This window comes from Amphiura filiformis, chromosome 17 (genome assembly GCF_039555335.1).
Source record: "Amphiura filiformis chromosome 17, Afil_fr2py, whole genome shotgun sequence".
Taxonomy (NCBI): Eukaryota; Metazoa; Echinodermata; class Ophiuroidea; order Amphilepidida; family Amphiuridae; genus Amphiura; species Amphiura filiformis.
This window is the reverse complement of record NC_092644.1, coordinates 39,812,938-39,829,122: the sequence shown is the minus strand read 5'-3', so window position 1 is coordinate 39,829,122 and position 16,185 is coordinate 39,812,938. Positions and strand designations below refer to the sequence as shown.

At 37.8% G+C, this 16,185-nt stretch overlaps 1 protein-coding gene across 1 annotated transcript in view; it reads left to right on the top strand.

The window, feature by feature from the left end:
• The first annotated feature begins 3,359 nt into the window (after nucleotides 1-3,359).
• The window catches only part of LOC140137780 (suppressor of SWI4 1 homolog), a 45,404-nt gene continuing 32,578 nt past the window's right edge, over nucleotides 3,360-16,185 (top strand). Inside the window, exon 1 of the mRNA XM_072159547.1 lies at nucleotides 3,360-3,487. Within this exon, the coding sequence (XP_072015648.1) occupies nucleotides 3,473-3,487 (15 nt within the window). The 5' untranslated portion in view covers nucleotides 3,360-3,472. The remainder of the gene's footprint in view (nucleotides 3,488-16,185) is intronic.

Genomic DNA, 16,185 nt, shown 5'->3' with positions numbered 1-16,185 from the left:
GACATTTTAAATTTTGGTCAACTTCTTCATTTTAACATTTCTTTATAGCTTTGCATTCGGCCTAATGCCGATTTTTTTCTAGGCGCGCGGCAAATTAATGCCGTTTTACCGGCCTCGGGATTTTGCGCACTGAATCCTCCCATTTTGCCTTCTGAATCATGATCATCTAGAACGCGTGTTAGGCAATGTTATTTTGGAAAATTATTATTTTGAGTGTTTTTTGCTTTCCTTGCTATCTTCTGTAGATAGCAATTAGGGCCTTGATTCATACCTCTAATTTTGTTCTTTATGTTTAATGATTTTTTTAATGATATGACTGTCTACCGAAGATAGCAATCATGACGGGTTTATATGAGACAAAAAAGTTTATTATTTTCTTTCCTTCGTTGGCATCTGAACATACCTCAGTTTGTTTTGTGTGAATCGCCCAACTGGGCTGTTCCAGTTGAAATTCATACAACCTCTCCGGAAGACATTACCTTAATCTCCCACACAAGGAGTGTGAATTTCAAATGGGACTACCTGAATGGGTGACTCCGTTTGTAATATTCACTCCCTGTGTGGAAGATTCAACTTAAAGAAATGTTAAATTGACGAAGCTGACCAAAATTTGAAACAGTACATCTATACCAGAGACTACCAGGAACATGAAGAAAAAACAAAAACAAAACAAAAATGCAAAACATGGTTGGTATTAAAAAACAAAACAATGATGATTCAGTACCAAGAACTTATCTTTTGTCTTACATAAACCCGCCGTTCTTGCTATCTTCTGGAGGTATTTTTTTTTTGTAGCCCTAAATGCTATCTTCGGAAGATACCGTAGCAAGCAAAAAAACCCGAAAATAATAATGTTCCAAAAAATATTGCCTAACACGCGTTGTAGCTGATTATTCAGAACAGCGCAAATAGGCAATACGAATTGACCGCGCGCTTAGACAAAACAATCGGTAATAGGCCGATTGCATAGCTAGGCCCTATAGGCCTATACAAAGAAATGTTAAAATGACGAAGCTGACCAAATTATTTAAAACGGCACTTATATAGCCTAGGAGAGATGATTCAGTACGCAAGAAATTACATTTTGTCCTATATAAACCCGCCGTAATTGCTATCTTTAGTATAGGGTGGTGCGTTTAAATGTACACTAGCTGGAAATTGCTTTGTTGCCCTCTGGCATTTGGCCTACGGCTGTGTTTAGTCAAAGAAAGTTATTTTCTGCATCTTGAAGACTTAAGCTTTCATTCCATACCAAACTCGACTAATTCTGAACGGATTTTCATAATTTTTTCGCTGTCTGTGTGATTGGTGAGGAAAAAGCTCCTTCCGTCCTTAAATTTAAAGGGACAGAACGTAAACAAAGTCACATGCTGGGAGGAAAGAGAGGGAAATCTGCCTCCGATGCTGAACTGGATCGTGTTGTTAAGCTTCACAGTGATGGCAAGTCTTCTTGTCAATAGCTTGACAGAAGTGGCTAAGATAATGAATCGCAGCCGTAGTTTTGTCTGTAAGGCTTGGGCCAGGAGATTTCATCCAAAACCAAAGGACCGGAAGCGGAAGCGGAAAAGCATACAATTCTCCCAAATTTGCTGGAAGGCGAGAGAGGATGGAAAAATAGATGCCAAAAGTTATTGAAAACCAGGAGGTGCCAGTTCCTAAGCAAATGTATAAATGTAAGCATACAAACATTTGACAATAACATTTAGAAGGTTTCCAATGGTGTAAAACACTGTTAATGCTTTGTTTACCAAAAAGTTTAATTGCTAGTGTACATTTAAACGCACCACCCTATAGATACCGTATTCAAAATAATAAGGCCGTGTAAAATTAATATTTTGGTTCTCGTCCCCTCCCTCCTCTTTTTGTGGTACTCTAGGGGGTTTATCCCTCAGAATCTCACATTTGAAAAAAAAAAAAAAAAAGGGCCTCATCGTTTCCTCGAGCACTGTTGGAGAAGACCGAAAACTACTGACAATGCTAATTTTACATTGAAATCATTCAATTCATGAAAATCCTCTGGACGAGAACCAAAACATTAATTTTATACGGCCTAATCAGAAAACAAAATCATGAAAGATAAAGAAATATATATATACGAAAAGATGTTTTTAACAGATTCCGCTGGAGGTATTAATTATTTTCATCGTATAGGCCCTAACTGCTATCTTCAGAAGATAACAAGCAAAAAACACGAGAAACAATAATGTTGCAAAAAACATCACATGCCTAACACGCGTTGTAGATCATGATGATTCAGTACGGCGCAAAACGGCAATGCGAATTGACCGCGTGCGTAGAAAAAAATCGGCATGTAGGGGCCTACATGTTTTTGCGTCACAACCATTTCAGGAACATTAGGGACCCCGGGTAGGGACCAAATAGAAAAATATCAAAAATATCTGAAAATCTTCAAAAATCGGTGAGAACATATTTTTTTCCTACCACAGCATCATCTCCCAAGTCCCAACTTTCTCCAAAAAAGTTGAGACTGAAAGCTCTGGAAGCATAATGTTTATGTAGGCCTAGGCCTACAAAAAAGTTCTTGCAGATTATTCTTTTAGCAAATATATCGTGAAACTTTTTGAATTAGGCCCCAGCTCAGTAGGCCCTACGTTCTGGTAGCTTACCGGCACCTGAACAAAATTGAACACTAGGCCTAGGCCTATATGGAGCAGTTTTATATCATAGGCCTATTAGCCTAGGCCTATTTAGCCTGTAACTCGCTGTTATTCGCAAACGTAAAATTAGAATCAACTAAAATTTTGGAAATAGGCTTTTTTTTTATATCTACAGAACTTCGAGGATGTGGGGAGGGGGGGGGGGCACTCGAATATGACGACGCCGTGCCTACAGCGCGCCGTGCCTACAGCGTCTGATTAATATAGGGTCTAGGCCTACCGGTATCAGTGTAGAAATTTTCTGAAAAAAAGGGTCATTCGGCCAGTGTTGGCAATGTCAAAAATGGGGTGATTTTGCATGGGAGCGCCCTAAATTTCACATCATTAACAATCAAAAATATCTTTTTACCCAATTTTACAGTACAAAATAGGCCTAACTTTCGGAGGACTAGGCCTATAGGCCTACCGGTACGGTATTAATAGCTGGGCTACTGAAAAAACGGGGTCATTGGGTGTATGATTTGCCAAAAATAACGGGGTCTTTTCATGGGCACATGCACATGACGTATGTCAATATGGGAGTTCCCCCCCCCCCCCCGGGAAATACTCCTTTTATTATAAAGCTCAGTCTGGCCCCTCCTGTGGAAGCTTGTGGACACAGAAACTGAGTAAACTTGACCAGACCTGACCAGATGATGGCTTATGATGGCGCACTTTATGATGTTATTTGTAGCCCGTAACCAATTAGCAACACGAGCTCGTAACCCATTAAGTTCACACGTGTGGAAGGTGTTTTTACTGCAAATATACTCGCTAAATAAACGTTTGTGGCTGTGGAATAAACGTGATAAATTATGGCTCGAAAGAAGGTAAGATTTCAAGCACTTGGTGATCGATCTGTCATTGGTTTTAAATTATTAGGGACTTTTCAAACTTTAGTTTTTTAAGCTTACTGCTGAATGCTGAACATGCATGACATGAATTTCAGGTACATGATGTAGGTCTACTTCTTCTTCTTCTTCTTTCTAGTACGTCGACAGGGCGGCTTTATTAATATGCCACATTTCGTCAACCTACATGTAATGTATGGGGTACTCGCGCGCAAAAGAAATAAAAAAAAGGGGAATGGCAAAAGGATAAATCTGGATATCAATCTTAAGTGCTGTGCATGTGCTGTGCTGAAAAAGTGAAATGGATTGGTATCTAACGTGCTGCTCTGGGATGGATTGGTACTTGTATACCGCCGTTCTTCCATGAACGGCAGTCTACTAGAGCATGAGAGCGTCACTATAATTCACCAGCGAATGTTGTCGGTTTTCACTCATTGTTCAAAATGTGACACAAGTCATGGACATGTACACCAAATACAGCCCCTGAAATGGTCTACTTTTAGTTTTAGCGGACCTCAACTCCGAAACAGTTTAGTCAAAGTTAAAAATGTGATCCCCAACCCTTTTGCTTACCTTTGGACGAATTTGTAGTAATCTGAATCTCCGTATTGAAAAATGTCCGGTACTTGCCCGGTACAAACATAGAAATGGCCACATTTCTTCAGTCTTGGTATAAATGAATATTTCTTCCGTAATCCAATGGACTGGTTCCAACGTGGGTGTCACTATGATGGGAAGCACTTTTCGGCACCACGTAGAGTGATAGGCATGATCACAAAATTTTCAAGTAGGTTTTTTCACATGGAAATTATTTTGTTTAAAAAGGTGATCATTTAACTTAAAAAATGAGGGGTCAACCATGTCTGTAGCTCAAATATCAACAAAGTTATGGGCAAATGTCTGTTTTTAACATTTTTCATTTTTCTGCGACCATCATTGACAATGCCTTACCATGACTTACTGTACAAAAGAGCAAGTAATGCATCATTCTTCACCACGGCGATCCGTTTTACACAAAGGCGATTTTATTTTATGAAATCTAACTATCACTGCATGATGACTTCTGTAAGGATAAAGTAGGCCTACCAGCACTTTTTAGACTACGTCTCCAAGTTTCTGGTGTCAAAATTTCAAAATTTTGTATTTTCCTATGCTATGCCTATGGGGATTACACAGTTAAGCCACTTACACTACAGTGATTCGCAACTTTTGAGCTTTTTGAGTTGAACGTCGCCCTCTATAATAAGCAATGTGGACATACCTAACGTAGAGCAGCCTGCAGGTTACATACATGTATATTTTAATGAAGTGACGTCAACGTCATGCACCGTGTTTTGAGATTATACTATGAAAGTTAGTGGTACAAAATGCACAAGTATTGAAATAATTAGGACACGGTTTAAGGATCATAATGTTATGTTATAAAACAATTAAAGGTCCGTAACCCGATCGACAGCATCATCCCCGATTTTTTTCATTGTTGATGAGGTTTTGGTATCACATAATAGATACTATTTTTCTCATTACTATCCTGAAATTTGACGCTCCAAGTCGATGTATTTCGGAGAAATCATGAAACACAGCGGTTTTTACAGGCTACCAGTTGTTCGCATTTTACACGATTTCACCCCAGTACCAATTCGACAGCAAAAATACATCAAATAGGCCCCCTAATGTCAAACTATAGATGGCGCTATAATGATATAAAACAAAAAACAAAAATAAAGAAATACATAAGAGGCGAAATAAATAAGGAAACATGACATATATTGTCAAGGATGATGCGAGGAATATGAAAAAAATTATGAGAGCACCTCCCCCATTAAAAAATTAGTTAAAAAATAAAACAAAGAAAAATCATAAATATGTGAAAATGTGCATCATATAGCTAAAAATAAAGAAATAATTAAGCGAAGTAAATACAGCATGGGCTATCTTGTCAAGAATGATAATGAGCGCAGTGATATGTAATGTTTTTTAAGATTAATCAGTATGAATTAGAGGGTATAAAAGTGTACAGGGGTGAGCCGGTTTTCAGTGCCAAGGCGAACACTTCCTGTTTCCACCGGGACATGTGCTCGGCCGTTGTTTCGGGATGCCTGACCAGAATGCAATTCACGCGTACCAGTGTATTGGCTTGCTAATATGCTAATTATTCACATTTATGCTGAAATTGTTCCGTTTTCTCACATAGATTGATAAAGGGACAATATTTGACATTGTATGTAAGTTTGAAGAGAATCCATATCCTAAACCGATAGGGTTACCCCCCTTTAAGAGTTGTTATAAATTAACAAAAAAAAAAAAAAGAAAGAAAAATTATGTTAGTAATGTTAGAAAATAAATGAAGCACTGTCGAAAATTTACCATCAGAAGAGAATTATTTTTTATTTAATCTTTTCATTATAAGTACTTATTACAAAAGTAAATCAATCAAATAAACGAAGTGTCTCCAATATCAAAATTATTCTAGGCCTATGTACATTCAACTACATTGTACACCTGTTGTATACGTACATGCATCCGGGGTACTCAGTACAAATGACCATACGGGCGTGCGCAAACATGGGTAGCATTTTCAGCCTTCTGGTATATCAATGACCCCTTTTTCAAAGCCTATTTTGGTATATGAATGGGTCCTTTTTCAAAATTTTCTCAATTTTTCGGAAAACAGCCCAATTTTTCCTTAATCTAGCCAAAATTTTCAAAATGTTCCCAAAATTTTGGGAAAATTTGTAAAAACTAAGACAATTTTGGGTAAATTCGGCCGAAAATTTTGACTTTTGGTATATCAATGGGTCCAAATTTCTTGAAAAATTGGTATATTTATGGGTCTACTTCCAAAATCTCAGCGGCACGTCCCTACCAAAACTAAACTTGAGTACCCCCCCCGGGACATGCATATGCGAGACAGTCTTACACACGTGTACATAGGCTTGGGCGATATCGCACCCTGCAATATATATCGTGATATTAAATCCTTATCGCGATGACGATATGTAGAAATAGTGACAGGCGATATACTTATTATTGGTCTCCCATCCAGTGCACTCAGCAGTCCACGATCAACTAAATGTTTAATGTGCATGAGGGCAGCAGTGGTCTCCCATCCACTCAGCAGGCCACGATCAACATACTGTTTTTAATAACGTTTCGGATTATTATAAAGAAGCTGTTTTGAACGATGGCAGTGGATTGAATAAGTATGTTTATGTGTATTTGTATACTAATTGCTTCACTGTTTGCCGGGCCGTTTTGCACCCGTATACCAGTGAACTTCTGATATGTCATGCATGCATGACTTTTTTTGCATGTATGGATAAAAATATCGTCAGATGGCGATATCGCGATTTTTTTGGCTGCGATATGCAAAAGACTGACGATGCCCAAGCCTACGCATACACGGTGTTGGTAAACCCGACACGAAGGCGCTCACATTAATATTCATAACCTGCTCTACATGGTGCCAAAAAGTGCTTCCTCACGATGATAGTCTCCTACACAACCAGAGTGTTTCGGCCTGACGCTCGTCGATCCTAATCGCTAAAGTGAGGACAGTGTGAGCTCGGTACATGCGTAAGAGTCTGTTCGACAAAGGTGATTGTGAATATGTAATAAACTACGCAAAAAAAGTTTCTTTATGGTTAGGAAATTTACCCACTATTAAAATCTAGCAACCAATTTTGTACGTTTGCTAAATAATCGCATGCGGAGATTGTCCTGCGCATTTTGACACCTCAATCACTACCCTACGTCACTCCTGAGAAAAGATATGAATGTTTAAGTAACACGAGGTCAAAAAATTAAAATTGCAAAGAAGCCTATTCAATGGTTTTAGAGCTGATTCACTGATCCAAGACGGTTTCATTATTCCCGCCTTTTCAATTTTAATTTAAAGCATTTTAATTGATGCATGTTAGATAGGGATGCATGTTAGATAATCCTTTGCTTATTATGCAGATGAATGATCAAAGACAAAGGTGAATGGGTACTAAGACATTTACGTTTTGAGAGATGGATTTAGAAAAGGGATTCAAAACAGGTCATGATTACAGCTGCATTCCTGGAAGCAGAAGGAATTGAGACACTTGAGTGGCCCTCCAGCAGCCCTGATCTCAACCCCTTGGAGAACCTTTGGGATCAGCACAAGAGACGAGTCAAGAAGAAGATAAAGGCAGATACAACTCTGGTGGGATTGCCGCATCGTTATCAACGAATGGAACGGGGTTGAGCAAGGTAACATTCGACGCCTCATTAGGAGCATGAGACGCAGCAGTAGCTGCTGCAAGGGAAGCCAACGGTGGACACACAAAGTATGGAAAGACTGGTAAAGAAAGTGAAGTTGGAAGCGGCAGTATAATGCCTGAAATGTGCTCAGCAGTTAAACAAAAAATGTTATCTGCATGTTTGTTGTTTTTTGTGTTCTTTTATGTTGAAAACTTGAATAGGCCTTTTTGCAATTTTGATTTTTCGACCTCGTGTTACTTAAACATTCATATCTTTTCTCAGGAGTGTCATAGAGTAGTGATTGAGGTGTCAAAATGCGCAGGACAATCACCCGCATACGATTATTTAGCAAACGTACAAAATTAGTCGCTAGATTTTAATAGTGGGTACATTTCCAAACCATAAAGAAACTTTTTTTGCGTAGTGTACTACACGTAGCTATATTACGGCATGGCAGCAGACAGGTTGCGCTGACCCTGACTGTTTGTCACGTAGACAGACCGTGACCTGGGTAAACACGTACAAAGCAGGGATGCGACTGCGAGCCGCCATTTTGTCACATGGGTTCTACTCTTCAGAAAAATTACTTTTGTTGACGTTTTATATCAAACATTTGGCGATAACGGGTCATACTAGGATTTCATTTTTTTATTAATGAAGGTACATGTAGTTTTGAGGAATAACACGGGAAGTTTTGAGTTTTATTTCAACTGGTGGTGTAGGAAGGTGAGTGAATTTGTGAATGAGGTTTTCTTGTTTCAACGATCCGATAGTAGGATACGAAACGTAGGCTAAAAATGTCTTACGCAGAAACGCTTCATTCGCTGGTGTCATTTCAGGCGGTCTACATAGGCACGAGTAAATTTCATGTAGGTATGAGATGCAAACCTTAATTTAAAACACATTTGCTAGTCAGCCAAAAACCGGGGCCCAAACACAATACATATTTACATAGAAATTTAAAAGAAAAGATTGGTTAAGGGGGTACTACACCCATCACATTTTTTTGCAGGTTTTTGCATTTTGTGAAGAAATGAGAAAAAAAATTGGTCAAAGTGGTATGCAAAATGAAGGGGCAAATCTTCTCGTTCTATTGGTGGCATTGATAATAATGTAGCTTACATGCTTTTAATGGTACAAGCCAAAGAGAGGTACATGAGGACCTTGTCACAATTTTGATAATTTTAACTATTTCAGAACTGATACCGTGAAACCACTTACACACACATATTATCACTTATGGTAGACTGTAAAAGTACCAAAATATTTTTTTTTGGAAATGCATTAATTATGCACAGCTTTGAAAAGAAAAATTATGCATCAATTTCATGTTATCAATGAAATTAAACTTATTTTCCCCTTCCAGTTGACAATGATATGCAAAATTTGTGTTCGCAAGGCAGCACATTTGTTTCAGATTTCATAAGGTTGAAATTAAAGAACAGTCAATTCCTTGGTTTTCAGTATTAGGGTGAATTTGTGCTCATTTTTCTGAGAAAATAGAAAAGCTTACGACACGCGATTTATATGTGTGTGGCTATTTTCACAATGGTAACAACTCGATATTAAACTGATGGAACACCCTTACTTCTTTATATTTCGTCACTTACCTGTTGCCTCGATTATTCCTTCCATTTGAGAAAATCCATGTTTAAATCACGGTGAAAAACACTTAAAATCAGTGCACTCACAGCTCGGAAGGCAAAAATGCTTGACGCCATATTTACTACTGATTTACTAATTGGTTAAGGTTGGGCGGTCTCTTCTGCTTCTTCTGCTTAATTACTCCTCAACGCTACAATCGTAACCAGGCGAGGAGGGACTCGACACTGTCAATTTTCCGATAGGCCTCACGCATTATCACGATACGGTATACTTTACAGAATAGGCCTAGGCCTATAGAGTTATTTTATGGAACGTATTGACAAAAAAATATTGAAAATTGAAAACAAAAAATAAACGAATATTCTAATCTTTCATTCTCTATTAGCGACTTCAGGTAGCGAATAAATTGTGTGGTAGGCCTAGACTATCTCCAACTCTAGTGTGATGCAGAATTCACTGCTTAATTGAAGTATAAATGATCCAGATCCAGATCTCGCAGCTAGGCCTACGTCGCATTGTACACTGTATAGTGTTTTGATTAATCAAATGAATTGTCTATGGGATAGTGCACTCAGCGGTACATCATGGCGAGCATTAGCGGCGCATGTACACGATAAAACATTTCAGGGTGTGCACTGTTTGTTATGTTATATTTAGGCCTATTACAATTAAAAATCTCGATTTTGAAAAATGTTACTTTAAATAACAATTGTTTTCTAATGTACTTGAAACGTCACAAAGCAGCGCCCTATCATTCAAATTCAAGTGTATAGAAACTAGTTTACGCTTAGGGATTCTCATTTCATAAAATTTTTAACAATAGGATTTTTCACACACCCAAAGTTTTGGTGTCCTTGATCATTGTAAAGTGGCAATGTTTGATCCCAATAAAAGTAGGGCCTAATTGCAAATCTTTTACAAACTATTTTACAAAAAACACGGTTTAATATAATGTTACGAAAGATTTGAAACTAGCCAATTGTATTGGTTTTGTTTACAATTATTTTCAACACAAAAATTGTGTTAATAATGTTTTAAACTTAAATTGTCAACAGAAAGAGTCAGCTGATCATCAAGTTTTATGTCATCTTTTAACAAGAGTTGAAACAAAGGGACGCAAAGAATGTGCAAAGTTATTGACTTCGGCTAGCATCTTAAAGGGACCATTGAAAGAAAATATGATTTGGTATCAAAATAAAGCCCATAAAATATTGAATCAATATCTAAAACAATTGAAGAACTAACTATTTTAGAAATAAAAATACAATGAAAACAACGTACTCGATTTACCCCTTCCGACGCTACATCGCTAGCGTCAATTATCAAAATTAGAAAATTGGGCGCTTTCCTGATGACGTCATTGTGGTTACGCTGTTTTTGTGTTGCGTTGACATTTTTGCCGGGATAATTTGACAACAGCGATCGCGATCTAAATATCAGATGCAATAATCATGGTAATACAACCACTTATAATTATTTAAAGGTCAAGTAAAAACAAAATTCCAGTTGATTGTCCACATGTTATCAAAAGAGGAAGTGAAGGGCCTTTTTATTTATCATTTATTAGTTATTTTTTACAATGCAAATGGATCATTTAGGCCTATGTATTATTCCCGGACATTATTACTAGTTGGCCACACGTTTTAAGTTGGGCCCATTTCGTGTGACACACTTTAAGTTTGCGCAAATCGCGTGTATTTTCGTTTCAATGGCTATAACTTTTTCAAACTATGCATTAACCCCACAAAAGTATACATTTTCTGGAAGCAAATTGCCTGAGGAGTTCAAAAATGCACTTAAAATTAACATAGGATGTTATGAAAGGTTATGAATTTGAGAACCTCCAAAATTCATGAAAAAAAATACTATTGGAAAATTTTTTTTGAAGAAATGCTGCATACTCTACAAGATTAATTATTGCAGATTTGAATTTCTCACAGTCAGAGCTTTCCAAGCATATATAACTTTCTATACCTCGGCAATGTTTACCATATTTTGCGCGGGGCTAGAAAAATGACCCAACAGATTTCATTTTTTTAACAGAAAATTTTACCTTGCCATGTTCTTACTGTAACTCTCCCTTGAGGACACCAGACATGTATTAAATGGTCTAATTCAATTTGATAAGGCATGCAGAAGCAGCAAACCTACTAAAATAGGTATTAATTCCTCGTAATAAACTGCATTATCTCGTTGTATACAAATGTGTTGACAACTTGACTTCAGTGAAAATTCTCCATTTTTTGTACAAATTTGCTTTACAGAAGAGTTATTAACTATACAAAACAATTCAAATCATTGCTAAAAACAAAATTTACATTTTTTGTACTGAAACGGGGGTTGTTTAAAAACAAGCAAGCAGTAATGATGGTCATGTTCATTGTCCAGATTTCTAATGCACTTGTACACATGTCTTCATGGTCCTCTTTTTTCTCGGTCTGCTTTTTGCTTTGTTGAAGAATGATACCACAATATTTTAAAACACACTTCTGTGGTACTATGGCCTCCTCTCTTCCTTAGCAAACCTTCCTTTTTCCTTTAACATACATGTAACAACCTTTGTACCTGAGTGCTATACATATTTTAATTATGACCATAATCTGACTGCATATTGTTTTCAAGAGGAACCACGCCATCTGATATGACATGAAGCAAGAAATAGGAATATAGCATCAGATGATGGTTGAATTGCAGTGACAGCTACATGTACATGTAGGTCCTTAACAATCAAACTGGTATAACCTGTGTCACATTTGAATCGGTTTCTGTTTGATCTGCAGCATCATCTGACACCCCCTCATCCATATCATCACTTGCATTCACTCCATCATGACAAATAGGCCTAGTTTCTCTTGCTTTTTTTATTTGCTCAAGTCATAACCAAGTTTGTCAGTAATATAAATATGCAAATGCTTTTTAATTGGCTTGATTATGCTAAATATACATATGTATGAGGTTCAGTTTCAGAATCTATGAATCAATTTGAGGCCTTGACTGCAAAACTATGACCGTCCTGATCAAAGTACTTGACGTACGGTCATAGTTCTACCAATGCAACGTAGGCCTGTAATTTTAAAATAATTCTTTAATTAAGGTAATTAACACTCATTAACAAACATCCAAATGATCAAAATCTGATTAGTTTTAGTAATTAGCCATAGTTTATGTACTCAAATGCAATAAATCCTAATATGAACATGATTTAACTTAGTTACAATTTTGCTGCGCCAGATCCTCCTGCGCCAGATCCTCCTCCACCCTGGAGCTTCGTTAATTAACAAGTAATTAACAGAACATAATAAATTTTTTACATGTGTTATCACTTCTATCCTCTTGCCCTGCATGAGTGCTTTAATTTAATACCAAATTTAGCTGTATATCTTGCATAATTTTAGAGAAAATTAAATAGATGATGTCATTTGTGCTGCACAGATGTCACAACTCCACCTATATATGGGCCCAGTTCAAAACACATGGCCAGTTGTGTAATTTGTAGAGGAGGATGATAGGATCGAGGCTCTTGTTATTTGATGGTTATCTGAGAAGATGATTAAAACAAAGCCACTAAATTGAAATGCTTATTGGACAGAAGCAAATCTAAACTATTGATAACATTATTAACTTTTGAAACATTTAAAAAAGAAGGGTTTACCTTATAATACCGTAAATACCATTGAACATTTCAGACTCCCTCAATTACAATGCCATGCGAAAGGAAGCGGGCGGGGACGATCAATTGTTTTTTTTAAATCATCATCAAGCATGCAGCTTCCTATTTTACTTATTCATAAGTTTTATGGAGGAGAACGTGGCCTAGCGGTTAAGGCATAGGACTGTGAACCCAAGGGTCAAGGGTTCGAATCCCAGGTCCGGCTCTTTGTGTCCTTGAGCAAGACACTTCACTCTACTTGCTGAGTGCTTCGGAGGGCACTTTAAGCTGTCGGTCCCGTGTACATGCATATTTTCTCACATTAATGTAGTGTGCACGTTAAAGAACGTCACAGGCTATTCGAAAAGAGCAGGGGATCATCCGGTCATGTTGACTGTACTTCAAAATACACTCATCTACTCTAGGTTCCAGAGTAAAAAATAAGTACAGCTTGTCTGTACGCAGTGCGACAATACTCATACATATGAGGGAGGCACTTATAAGGAAGAAGAAGAAGAAGTTCAACCCCCCGGTCAACATGACCAAGATATGATTCCGATTCATGACTTTATGTAGGCCCTACATGGCATATATATAAAACCATAAAACTAATTTTGAGTATGCCTATAGGCCTATGATAAAGTGACGATGTTGAGGGAATATCGCCAAGATTTGTCGCAATACATAAATTGCCAATGATGTGCAGGCGCGAGCACCTCCCATGGGTATTATTATTATAGGCCTATGTATTTTTTTCCGTAGGACCTACCTTAAAAAATATTCAAGAGATGATTATTTTTTCCAAAACCTGACAATTGGTATAAAAAAGCTTTTTCTTCCATAAGTTAACTTTCAAAAGTGCTTATTTTCATACCCCAAACAATGCAAAGTAGGCCTAGGCCCTTTTATTTTGCAAATTTATTCCCCTATAGGCCTACCATGTGTTATACGGGAGACTTGCCAATATTATTTGAGCCGTTGGCACTGGGGCAGTAGCTGAACGACAGATGAAGAAGTTGGTTCAGAAGAACATGACATGCAAGCTGTTCTTAAAATAAATTACGAGGAACGCCTACAAACATACATAGGTCTTCAAAAAGCCTATTATGCTACAAACATCAAATGGGAAATATTATAGGCCTACACTTATTTTAATCCATGGATGGTTAGGACCGGGATAGGCCTAGGCTATGCGAAATTGATGTCAGTCATTTCTAAAAACGAAATATTCAGCCAGGCGCGCTGTATTTTACAAGATTTACCCAATCAACATAAACTATGTAACTGTAGGCCTACCTTTGATAAAACGCCGGACACTTTGCACTTTCAAGTATCAGTGGGAGTTGAGATTGGATTAGGCCTATAAGCATTTCCATAACGTAAACTAAAGGCTGACAGTAAATATTGTTCATATGATTGTTTGGACTGGCCTTTATATGTTCCTCTCGTGGTTCTTTATCTTCAAATTTGTTTCTCATTTTTCATAGGCTTTTTCGGCTTTTATATAATAACGCCCTTTCCCAGATCTCGGAGGGTTCAAAGCGCTGTAATTTCGCTGCCATGGTAGGCCTACAATCAGATCGCATCATCTAGGTTGGATGCTGCCGAACCTGTCGCAAATCTAGCCGCACTTCGATTGTAACATCCACCAATTATCTTTTCAGCTCCCCAAATTTCATTGGGTGAAGGAAGTTTTGTTAACCAAAAAACTAATCACCGATTTTTGAGAAGCAGGAGGAAACTGGAGATCCCGAAGAAAACCTGCGGGATCGAGATAAACCAAGTTCACATGAGTCTTTGGGCCGGCCAGGGGCTTGAAGTTGAACCCGGGACCTCAGTAGTGGTGCAAGGCGAGGAAACAACCGCACCAACTCGCTCTCCAGAGCCTGACTTTTGTTTTGAACCTGGTCCCATAAGTGTGTCTCAACACGGAGCGATTTTTTTTAAATAGATTTTTCAATTATTTTAGACTTTGGAATGATTGATGAATTTTTCATACATAGGCCTATAAATAAGTTTATTAGAGAACAAGGGCCACTTCCAAGTCTTTTTGTGGTAGGGCCTACTCTAGGGGGTTTATCCCTCAAAATCTCACATTTGAAAAAAAAAAAGTGCGTCATCGTTTCCTCGAGCACTGTTGGAAAAGACCGAAAACTGCAGACAATGCTGATTTTACACTAAAAAAAAAACACCCTCCCTCATTAATTCATGAAAATCCTCTGGACGAGAACCAAAATATTAATTTTATACGGCCTAACCTAGGCTGCACGCTCGGGAGGTAGGCTAATTAGGCCTAAAGAAATTAAGTCGCATGTCATGGGCTAACCGAAACATCATTGCCTTCTCTTCCCTATCCTCACCAGGTATTTCAGAGGAAATATAAGTAAAGAGTTGATATATCAGAATGTCTCAGTCAAAACAAATGATACTCTCTTGCAAACGCCGAGCAGCTAGCACTGACAGCTTTGACTTTGTCAATATGAAGGCCTAGGCCTAACTTACTTATGTTTCCCGTTGTTGGCCAATTTTGTAGGCCTAGCTAGAATTTATATATAGGCCTATCATAGAAGTCATTGTAGCTTTGTAATTTATATTATAATATCCTTTTTAATAAAAAATTATACTTGTTAGGCCTAAAAGGCACATAAAAGTTCATTGCTGTAAACACGTTAATGCGTTGGTTTGGACCAAGTCTGGACTATGCAGTGTTGCCATGCAGCGGAAAGGATAACCACTTTGACGTCACAGGGGTTGCCACGTGTCTCTGCACATATGAATTGGGCGGAACGAGGTGACATTGGGCGCTTTGTCTTTATTTGCTGATTTGGGGGGTAAAATAAAGGAAAATTGCGTTTATCATTTTAGAAATGGATTCTATATGTTATTAGCTTTATTTTGATGCCAAATATGTTTTTCTTTCAATGGTCCCTTTAAAATTAAACTCTGAGTCAAAAATAAGCTTTGTTTCATTAATTTAAAAGAAAGTTGTTGCATCTTGTTGGCAAAGTGATCGATGTTTGCTACTGGTTTTATTATCACCTGTGTTGTTTGTGTTTACGATTCGTAATCCCACGAAGAGTAAGTTTAGTTCGTTAATGTGGTACGGTAGGCCTACAGCCACACGTACCCCGCATCCCAACACATCAGGCGCGGATTCAGGGTGGAAAGCGCCGACTGGCCCGCTACCCCCCCCCAC